The following is a 12,044-nucleotide window of genomic DNA, read 5'->3' on the forward strand; positions in this document are numbered from 1 at the left end:
CCCTCCTCTACCAAAAAAAAAATACAGCTAGGGAAAGGAAGGCGATCGAATGCAGTATCGGCCACACAGTTATTGTCGAGGGATCGATCTCTTGCCCTTTCTCTACCAATAGTGGTGTTCCACAGGGTTCTGTTTTTTCACCCTCTCGCCTTTCTTTTAATCAATGATTTACTTCACATTACAGCTAATTCTGTCCATACTTACGCTGATGATTCTACTCTTCACTCTTCTCATTGTTCCCTTCCCCCTAACTCTCAAACTAGATCTGTTTCTAGAGCTGATATCGTTTCATCTGTCAATGTGGATCTGTGCAGCATCTCCGAATGGGGAGGTAAAAATTGGGTTAAATTCTATAGTAATTAAACACAGTATTTAACAATTACACTTTCCAAAATAGAAGATCTCCCACCAATCACATTTCAGAACGCAGTCATTTTTCCAAATTCTAAAACAGATATGCTAGGCCTCGCCGTTTCCTCTAATATATCATGGAAGCCACACATCCACAACATTGTCAAAGCTGCCTCCCGAAAGCTGGGAATGCTGTACAGTACAGCTGCCGTAGATACTTCATTCCTGAGCAGTTTCTTCAAGTTTATAAGGGATTCATTCGTCCTAACTTGGAATGCTGCTCTCATATCTGGGGTGGTTCTTCTTATGTCCAACTGTTAGATAGGGTGGAATCAAAGGCATTTCGTCATATTAAGGCCTCTTTCACACAATGCGGTTCTTCGCCGCATCGGAGAGACCACGGTTTTCTGCCGCACATTCGTCCGGCCGCCGCGTACAGCGACCCAACTTTGGACTCTTTGTCTACAGTTTGCAGCGTACGGGCGCGGTACCGGACAAGTTTAGTGGGTCGCCACACATGCAATCCAGCATCGGGCCGGCGAATTCGCCGCAACCGCATAGTGTGAAAGAGGTATATAGGAACTATCAGTCGACTGCCATGTCCGGCACCACACCGCTACTAGATGCGGCGAGACACCACATAGTGTGAAAGGTCCCTTGCTCATGCACCCCCTCTAGTTGATAATCTCTCTTTACTTTCTCTTTGCCGCAATGTTGCTTCACTCTCTTTTTCAAGTATTTTAACTGGCAATGTTCAGTGCATTTGGCATCCTGTGTACTGCAGGCAAGGCAGTGAGCTCGTAACATTTGTCTTGCCCACGGTGCCCACCGTTTCTGTGTGGATGTCGGTCACACTAGACTAGACTAACCCGTCATAGTACATCCTTCTTTCCTCACACAGCCAAACTGTGGAATGCTCTGTCTTCTTCTGTGTTTCCATACTCTTACAATATGTCTCACTTCAAAAAGCTGGTTTTCCGGCATCTTTGTGGTGTAGATTAATATGGTCGTTTTTCTTCTATTTTTAATTTCTTTTGACTTATCTTTTTGCCCCCCAGGCCCCGTTGTGGGTCGATGACCTGTGCCCGGGTGGGCTATTCCCCGTAAAAAAGGGGCCTCTTTGTATGCATACACACAAAAAAAAATGGCTCAAAGATACTACCCACGAAAGACCAAACTGAAATTAAATTTTTACAATGGACAAAATAAAATGAAGAGGTATGAGAGATCGAAGAATTTTTTTTTAGTATAATGAGAAAGTCAAAGTATGACCCAACAATCTCGAACCAGGAACTGTGAAGTAATGACTCAATACTTTCAAAGGTCAAGAGTCATTACCGTATGCTTAGGAAACCTAGCTTGCGAGATTATTAAACCTTTTCAAACTATAAATCTGATTTGTCATGAATTAGTTAATTTTCTTTCAGTACGATAATACAAGACTATGATGCATGAAGGTGGAAGTACATCACCCAGTTAAATTATGAAAACACCAAGTAATAATAATTTATATTAGTCTACTTGATTAAGGAAAGCAGACAAAGCTATGAGATGTTCATTTCCAGTATCAACAGCATCTGGGGTTCCTAGGCGGTCACGCATCCAATTACTAACCAGACCCAACGTTGCATAACTTCGCTAATCAAACGAGAAGCGGCGTTTTCAATGTGGGGTAATTTATGTTTATGACGTACCAGTACTGTATAAGACTGGAATATATAACAAGACTCGTGATTAAGACTAGACATCTGACTGATATTTTTGACGTGTGTAACCACGAACGTCTCATACGACCTGCACAAGAGCACTTACGAGATTTCCAAGTAGAGGAATAGAAACTCCAACCTTACAAAGTTGCGACAAAAGTGGTCCTTGTTGTGTAAGCTACCGGCACCAGCTGCTACTTCAAATTCTGAATGTGACTAAGTGTTAGAAGAGGAATGAATAAGTTTCAGAATCCACTAGCCTGGACTAGGGGGTGGCTTAGCTACTGTACACAGTATTGGGTGTAAACAGTGGATAAATGACCAGCAGTGTTCGGGAATGAGTAATGGAAATCGGAAACTTAGGTTGCCATGTTCAGCAGTAACTGTAATTAATAGTTTGTAACAAAGAAACACATTGACAATTCTACACTTTTTATTCAACGAAAGGCATGATTCAGAGCCTACTCAGTACCATTTAAGATTATTATATATATATATATATATATATATATATATATATATATATATATATATATATATATATATATATATATATATATATATATATATAAGAGGAATAATTCAATGCAAAAACGAAAAGACAACGGGGAAAAACAGAGAGAGAAGATAGGGGAGGCAAGTGGACTGGCATCTGGAAGAGTTGCTCATCCTACCCAGCGAACGGAAACCTGACGCCAATAAGCCCTTTCCATGACCTACCCAGTAATGGTGTAAGCCCGTCGTCAAGCATTCACGCAAGGCAACCCCGACGCAGTGCACCATGTCGATGCACCCACCACGCAATGCTACCAACTGACAGAAAGTACAAGTTTTCAGATAATTATCTTATGTTTACGAATTGCATGGATGCAGTGACATGCCTAGGTTATTATTAACCATAGTACAACAGAAAATATATATATTTTTGTCAAGTTCAGGGCCGGAAAACAACACCAAAATACCTTGTATTTCCAGAGTTCTACTTGGTAACACTGTTCGTGGAATGTGTGTACCCCGATTTCACTTTGAGAGCCATGAGGGAGCTTAAAGTCACTAGGTTTATTTACATCCCGATGAATATCATTACAATAAATCATTACTTTTTTTTCACTAAATGTTTGCATTCTAATTTTACGCTTCGAAAGATTGCAACAGCAGGAACCAAAGGAAGCAAATTCATCTCTAAAATCCGATAATACAAGACTAGCGTATATAAACAGGAAGGATAGGAGGTGGATAATGAAAATATTACCGAAAAGTACGTTGAAGGGTAAACGAAGATTTTAAGTTTTGTTGGCGACATGGATAACACCAAAGCAATGAACAAAATGTGTTAAAAAATAGCTAAAATAAGTAAAATAAAAACTATAACCTAGAGGCAACTTAATACAAGTACTGCACTTTAAAACAGGGGCACAATTAATAAGATGGGAATATCAGGTATTATAATACTGTACAGTATTTGTTACCTGAATGTTACGGATCCTGTGTCGGAAGTGCCATGAAAGACGGACTTCATTTCGGAAAAGAAGTGTTAACACAAACAGTAATGATTAGGATAACTCTCGTAGGATAACTCAAGTAGGATAACTCTAGAAGGATAACCCTTGAACAAACATTATGTTAAGTTGAGAGTCATGACATGTTTAGTGGGCGTGCCTGACCTTATGTACAGTATTAGTAGTGAAGTTACAGAGACAAGAAATACTGATGGTGTTGTATAGTGGTAAGGAAGGACTTGTTTGTATTATAAAAGGCCTGACGCTGCGACACGTGTTAGCCCAGGCATGAGACGAGTGGCTTCAACACTCTGGGTCTCCTCTCCTCAGGCCTTGTGCTCCCCCCCCACCACTCCCCTCCAGTGACATGACACAGATCATATCCCTCTTCCAAGAATTTACCAACTGTATTGAAAAACTCTTCGCTACACTCTGTACCACCATCTCCGACCTATTCTTGCCCTCTGTTGCCACCCAGTCACTCCTCTCTTCTGGTTTGACAAAAGCTAGTTGTTCCCCTGTGAGCCCCCTGCTCACGGCCTACTCCACCGCCGGCGGCCTTCACTACTGGTGTAGTTCCTACCGGGCCTGCCCTGGTGTGTCCTGCTGCCCCCGAGCGAAGTCCTGCCTCATCTTCACGACACGTGGTGCCTCAACCTGTCCTCCACCCACCACAAGCCGCGCCCGCTACTGTGTCTGTGCTGTCTCCACCAGGGCTACCTATTGGACCTGAGGACACCACCCCTGGCTACCCGTACCCCACCGGCATGTCGACGCACACACCATCACAATCACATTAAAAGGCATGTCCCTCAATATTGCCACTACCTATGTGCCTTCCTCCACCGCTAATGTACCTGTCCCACCACACCATATCACCTCCACCCCCACTGTATTTCGCCACGCCTAGTACATTGGCAACCCTGAGCCTGACCGCACTGTTTGTAAACTTTGTGGTCAACCCAACTCTCACTACATCCTCACTTGCCCTATGACCTCCTCCTACAGGTCCCCAGCCGTTACCAACAGCTCTTCTCTCCCTGACCAGATATCCCTCCTCCTGGAGACAGGCTTTGCCATAAACAGATAAATTGTACCGGGAACTTACCCCCCACACACTCATCATTCTGTCACTTTATGTAACTTGCGGACAAAACCCATGACCCTTCAGGCTTTTACACCCTTAATGCATGAGTCATAAAGGCAAGCATGAATTATGTATGCTTCCCAGATGGGCGCTGTAAACGCTGCTTCTGCGTTTCACCTTGCACAGGATGTAAGGGGGTGCCCAATAAACTAGCCCCCTCGGGGGCAATCTAAAAAAATAAACTAGCTCTTACCGTAATAGGGTGAACACCTAACCTATTTATTTGAGACTCTTAACACGTAAGTTCAACTTACTGTGTCCATTGTATTGTTTATCGTTGTGATATCATGGAAATATGACAATCAGACATTTATGTATGATTACCTACATATGACTTATTATTTGAAATACTAAGAGGGGAATGGTCTCGTTACCCATAATCGCTCTAAAGGCGGTATCAGGAAGTAGTTCGTGAATTCCACTCCAGGTACTCTAGCGAATTGACAAAAATCAACACTGAATAATGTCTATTCAGTGGCTCGTTCCCGCTAAAATCAAACAGTGATATGTTATCTCGCCGAAGGCGTTTCCCGAGTAATTTTTCCCAGTTCTGACAGCGGTATCCGTGAAATATAAGTACAATACAGGTAAAAACAAATTTTCTTCGGCATTAATGGTAAATTGGTAATACTATTACAGTATCTTGCTTCTAGTTGAGGAGCTGCAAATAACAGATATAAGAAAATGGGATTTTAACGTCTGTTTTCTCATATTTTCTTTGTCTTAAGTGTTTCTTCAGGTTCTTATTCATATTTAATCCCGCGAGTCTCAAGTCGATGCCAGATTTTGCCAAGAATCTATGGTTTTCCGCAACAGTACGTACAAGTAAATTGTCTACAAACAGTATCCCCAAACAAGCTACCTTAGCGATGCCCCTGTTGTAGTTTTACCCAATGACCTTGTATTTCAAAAATTATTTTTATTCAATTATAAAAACCCACGATCATCCCACTGAAAAACAAGCCACCCTTGCTATCTCCGTTCGGCACATCATCAACCCGAGTACATAGAGGATCGGTGGTATAGTGGTAAAGGGCGTATCTCACACAACTGTCATGGATTCTAGCAGATATACGTGTCACGTTTTGAGATCTCCCCAGTCTTAGTGATCCCTTTGCAATGTGCATGCGCAAAGACGATGGGGATCTCCCAGACTGCTGTACAAGCAGTCTAGGGCTCTGGGAGCTCTTGGCTCACCCATTTGACGATGAGCTCATCGAGCCTGAGCGCACCCCTTAGCCAAACCATGCGGCGGACTACAGTGGAGACAGCTGTTTTCCCAATCCAATTGCGTCTGGATCACAAAAATTATTTACAGAAATAAATACGTATTACATAATTATAACCATGATCAGAATATGCGTCTCCACGTGAAGCAAGTAATGAATGGAGCTCTGACCGGCCAAATATTGACCTTTTTTCGCGCATGCTCATTATTAGCACGGGAGAGCTCTCAGACCATTACACCGGTGAGTAAAAGTGGTGAAAATAGTTAATAAAAGTTACTGCGAGAGCTTTACCTTCAAGTCCAGACGGGAAGCCACGCACTGTATGTACATAAACAATAACTGCAACCTACGACTCAACCGCTCCTTGACATTAAAATATAACAATTTAAAGACCACATTACCGTAATTTTTGAAAAGACCCAAGCATAAAAATGTTACCTTAAAATCTTAAGCTCCAACAAGGCTTCGCTTAATTTACTTTTTACTTTTATTCTCTTCGCCACTGATCGGCTGGAGGTGCATTTGTTCTTAAATCAGAATCAATCACATTTCTACAGTTGGTTAAAAATGGATGTACAATGCAGTAATTTGGGTCTCTGCCCTCTAACAAGGCTATCTAAAAAAAAAGATTCAAATTTACATTTTATCACTTTCCTTGGAAACAAGACCTTATGACCAAAATATTTGTATTTTACGACAGCAATAAAATCACATGCCATTATGGTTTACACGTATGCGTACATAACTAAAATCTATAACGTTTTTTCTCTGAACATTATACGGGCCAATGATTTCTCGAGTTATCTGTGAGCAGCCAGTAGAGATGATACGAGCTGAACTGGTTATTGGCAATCTTCCAAGTCGAAACGGACCGAAAGCAGAAAGGGGATGAAAACAGTGCAGCATCATGGTAGTATCCCCCATTACCCTTACGTTCACTGTGTATAGGAAGAGATCGGATGGAGATGATCGGTGTTAATGCTTGTCAAATGGCCCCTAATCTAACATCATCATTAGGATTGCGCCCATTAGGAATAAGATTACAACTTAACCCTCGGGGGCTCAATCTCAATGGCTGGGTTGGGGCTTAACAAGACTGGCGACCATTTGATCAATTTATAAACTCATTGTCTGATATTGAGCATTTACATTCATTCTGGAAATTAATTCTCAAGTATTATATCGTGTAGGCATTATGTAATGATCCAGCTTTATTACTCAAGCGCATCTATCTTTAGCAGGATGGTCTGAGATGTGTTTGACTGCAATGGATAACTAAACTCCGAAGAAAAGGTCATCCACTAATTCAATAAATTACAATTACGTATGTAGTGCCGGGGCTTAAGCACTCATCCACGGCTAGGTAGTTAGTGTAAGGGTGTGTGCACAGGTGTCCGTGTTCATGATAGTACGTGTAATAATTATGTACTGTACTGTATATTATAATAATTGGATGCTACTATAGTATACGGTCTACCGAGTTGGTCTACTGGGATATTTACACTGTATTGTCCATTAACCTAACCTACTGTATATAGATTAGGTTAATGGTGTGTGTGAATCAAAGATATGAATGTATAGGGTATTTTGTTTTGTGTACATGGTGAGACTGCCCAGTATTAGCCAATAGGCCAGCTGCAGTTTCCTCCATTCTTATCATCTTATGACACTAGTGGCCTATGGTTAAGAATATTAGGTAAACTTAATTAAGGTAAATGTTTTAGGTGGATTGTTACTCAACACTTATTGCTTAGAGAGCAACGAGGTATCACATGGGTCTGCAATGCATTTGACACCTCTAGTGTTCAAAATTCAAGACACTAAACCAATTGTGTATTTACAGTGTATATACTGAGGGAATGGATGTTACACTTAAGATTTTGACCTGACCTTGAACTTGTCATAGGCGGTGTTCAGTTCGAGTCGATGAACGAACGGGTTGAGCAGCTGCGACGTCTCCTCAATGAGCGGCGCCCGCTCCTCTCCCTCCTTCTCGCTCATGTTACACATCTAGCCACGCTCCAACACCAGGGACCACACGAAACGGCTCTGTCGCACCACTCACGTACTGTCATGAAGGATTTTTTCCAATGACGCAGGTAAACGCCTAAGTATGGACTGTCTTCATCCAAAAAGACTTCTTAAAATCACAACAAAATCCTAAGGCTAAGTAATATCCTGTGTCCTTTAATATATTCCCTCTTGGATGCAAGTAACAGTCCTCCATAAGGTATGACCTTTGTCATATACAAACGGTTAAGGTAACAGTAACTTTTCTGTTCAATAAACTTTCCGGGAGAAATACTATCTGGCCGCAACACACGCTAACAAGGAACACCCCCTCAGCCTGGCCATCAATGACAACTGAAGTAGTTTGGGATTTTGTTTCTGGTTACCTCAGGCTCTGCGCGGGGCGTCTGCGCACTTCTTACGCATTATCCTTATTTCTCTCCTCTATTGTATTATTTTGGTAATTTTAAATATGAAATAATTACAATAAATAAGTCATTGTTTAAATTTTTCATATTGATAATAATTTATATATAATGAGATAAGAACCAAGTTGGCGGTACTCGGTAAAGGTAAACCTTAACAGTGGTGGGTTGGTGGCACTGTCAGGCCCGGCTGAGATCTCTCTCCTGGAGGTAATATGTCCAGCTGTTGTGAAGTGAGATTATGATCCTAGGTACTTTAATGATAATCACGAGATTACATGTCCCAGTCATGCAATATGGCCTTGCAGTAAAATGAATTATATGTTGGTGTCAAACTATGGTAACTATTGTCTTCTTAACTTCATGTAAGAAGTCTTTGACCTTTTGCTGTTTGTAAATGTAGTGTGTAATAATATATAAAGGAGGGTGTATGTATTTTACTGTAGTGTTTGGTAAGTGTGTTATTAATGCACAAAGATATTGCCAATGATTACTGGAGTTTTTTGTTATCAAATTGTTGAATGGAAACAGGTTAATACAGTATTAGGATTATTCATGAGAAAGCTAACGGTAGTTAAAAACTTCTTCCTACTGATTATACTGAATAAACTGACGAACTCAACATGTAAATATCCTTGTATACCTAAACCACCAACTTGACATTTCACCATAGATGGTAATTGCTGTTGGTAATATTTGATGATGTTTGGGATATAATCTGGCTCAATTGCACGCCTTAACTACATACTGTACGATATTTCACCATAGAACATAATTGGGTTAATATACATTTTTATCCCAAGATGTATTTTGGCTAATATCCACGACTACACCGCCTACGTATTATTTTTTTGTTTATATTCATACTAAATTTTCATCAGTGAGTTCTGACATATTCGTTTTTTCTTTTGTTTGGTTAGGTTAATTTAGTTTATTTTATGGTTAGGTGGTAATTATTGACGACTAACCCACGGCCTACTTTCCATAGAAAACGATCTTAAAAATGCCGCAATTTCACTTTTTTATAGTGGACATTGTTGTAGTTTGTGTAAATGTGTTAAAAAGTGGTTATTTCTAAATTAAACCTAACCTAACCTTAGTGGGTATGAAAAACAGACCTCACCAACCTAACCAAACAAACCTACCTAACTTCCCTATCGGACCCCCCTGTATATTAAACAGAAAGAACTCGCTATGATATGGTGTAATTTTACGTTTTTTGTGGACATGAGAGCATCGGCTCTGATCCTGCCTGCACGGCAGAGTGTTTTGAAATACGTCATATACTGTACAATAGACTTTGCACACAAACCCGTTTCAATTTCACAAAAGTACTTTCTTAGAAAGATGTTTATAAATAAAAGTATAATACTGGGTTTAATCTTGTCATTTTCAAGCCAACTTACTTATCAGAACTCACTGATGAAAATAAAATAAGAAAATAAACAGTAAAACACACACCTCGTCTGCAGGTCACTCGTCAATATTAACTGGTTAGGTTAAGTTGAACTTTTAAATAAACACTTTTAACACATTTTCCATAACTACCACAGTGTCCACTATAAAACACAGTGAAACTGCAGTGTTTTTAAATGTTTTCTATGAAAAATCAGTGGTGGTGTAGTCTTCAATAATTACCCAATTTTTTTTACCATTATCACTAGGATTCTTTTTTAGTTGGGAATAAATTTTCTTCTATAGCGTTTCCGGCGCAAATTTATATTTTTCGAGTATTTTAATCGATAAAATTACCCACAATATTAGTTGTTCAAAGTGGACAGGGCTTTGAAGTAGAGTGAAAATGTGGGGTAAAATACTAACACTAAACAAACCTTTGAAAAACCTAACCTAACCTTTGAAAAGGTTAAACATTGCTTTCGAATCCATGTATCCCCTCCTCATCTGAACATCGAAAACTACACCAACACATTAAGCACCAAAAACAAGAATAAGGTAAGAGCTTTATAGTTTTAACATTTGTATGGGTTTGATAAGATTTTTAAAGGTTTGTTTCGTGTTAGTATTTTACTCTACATTTTCCCTCTACTTCGAAGCCCTGTCCACTTTCAACAACTAATATTGTGTGCAATTTTATCAGTTAAAATGAAAAAAATATTAATTTGCACCGGAAACGCTATAGAAGAAAATAGATTTCTAACTAAAAACGAAGGTAAAGTTTCAGTTTCAGTCATCACAGTCCAGTAATATCTCCGTTAGCCAAAATTTTTCAACCCGGATCTCTCCGAAAGCCGGAATTGAAATTTTCTTGGAAAATCGTTCTCAAGGCCGGAATTTTCCGGAGAATTCCGGCTTTGGGAACGATTTTCCGAGGGGCACATTTTCTGGAAATTCCGGGTTTGAGAGACGAAAATCAGAAGCAGTTTCCAGAAATTCCGAGAAAATTTTTCCAGTACAGTAGGTCCTTTAAATTCGGGGGGTTAGGTTCTCATAATGGCCACGAATTGCCAAATCCACAAATAACATTTGCTGACCGGTGGGGGTACATATTTACTTGTGTACAAAGAAATGTATAATCCCTTTATGTGTTTGCTCTAGGACAATTATTTCTTTTACCTGTACTGCATTGTACAGTACGATATACTGTATATATGTGTGTAGACACACACGCACAAAACACAGATAAATAATAATGGGAAAATCCTCTCACAAATAATCAGAAACAAATGTAGTATTAAAATGTTGAGTCTGCCCTCAAGTCTACTCCATGCTTTATTAATAACAAATCACTGAGTAGACTTGAGGGTAGACTCAACATTTTTAATACTAAATTTGTTTCTGATTATTTGTGAGGATTTTCCCATTATTATTTACTTGATTGCATTTTGTGTGTGCATGTCTACACACACACACACACACATGAAATTTATATATATATATATATATATATATATATATATATATATATATATATATATATATATATATATATATATATATATATATATATATATATATATATATATATATATATATATATATACACATATACACAATACAGGTAAAAGAAATTACTGTCTCTAGAACAAATGGCTCCCTGTCCCGGTAACGAAAATGACGGCAACTGTAAAATTACCCACAGACATTCCTGGATACATAGAGGGTGTCATCAGCGAATAATAGAGGACCTCAAAATTAAAATGTGCGAATTATCTGGCCGTACTGTACCTGGAAATTTCTGGATTAGTCCGGGGATGGGGGATGTTTTTCCAGTTTTGAGAGATGATGTATTGGGCAATTTCTGGAACTTCTGAGAACATTTTTCCGTTACCCAGAAAATTACAGGGATGGGGGATTTTATCCGGCTTTGAGAGAGTCGTCTTGTTACCCGGAAATCTCATTCCTGAAAGTGCTCTGCACCAATTGTTCCGGCTAACTGAGATATCACTGTATTTAGATATCCAAACGGGGTTTAGGTGGGGGAAAATCACAAAAAATAGTCATTTCCGACATATTAAGGTCCAAATCGATCAAAACACATAGAAAGCCATCAGAAAAAACTTAGTATGGATCTAACCTATTCTAACCTAACATAACCAGATGACCGAAACTAAAATAATACCTAAAAGAATCCTGGTGGTAATGGTAAAAAATCCTAAATTGCTATTGGAATATAGAGGAATATTAACCCATATTTGCTTTTATATCTTATGAAATTA

At 39.3% G+C, this 12,044-nt stretch overlaps 2 protein-coding genes across 5 annotated transcripts in view; one reads left to right on the top strand and one right to left on the bottom strand.

The window, feature by feature from the left end:
* Nucleotides 1-8,283, bottom strand: part of LOC121861561 (lysophosphatidylcholine acyltransferase 2-like) — a 123,754-nt gene extending 115,471 nt beyond the window's left edge. Inside the window, exon 1 of the mRNA XM_042359440.1 lies at nt 7,823-8,283. Within this exon, the coding sequence (XP_042215374.1) occupies nt 7,823-7,942 (120 nt within the window). The 5' untranslated portion in view covers nt 7,943-8,283. The remainder of the gene's footprint in view (nt 1-7,822) is intronic.
* A 221-nt stretch (nt 8,284-8,504) lies between these two features.
* LOC121861562 (protein salvador homolog 1-like) overlaps nt 8,505-12,044 on the top strand; it is a 39,235-nt gene continuing 35,695 nt past the window's right edge. For 3 of the 4 annotated variants that reach the window (XM_042359442.1, XM_042359441.1, XM_042359444.1), the window contains exon 1: nt 8,505-8,577. The gene's annotated coding sequence lies outside the window, so the exon portion shown is untranslated. The remainder of the gene's footprint in view (nt 8,578-12,044) is intronic. The other variant, XM_042359445.1, reaches the window with a different exon arrangement.

This window comes from Homarus americanus, unplaced genomic scaffold, assembly GCF_018991925.1.
Source record: "Homarus americanus isolate GMGI-L3 unplaced genomic scaffold, GMGI_Hamer_2.0 scaffold24260, whole genome shotgun sequence".
Taxonomy (NCBI): Eukaryota; Metazoa; Arthropoda; class Malacostraca; order Decapoda; family Nephropidae; genus Homarus; species Homarus americanus.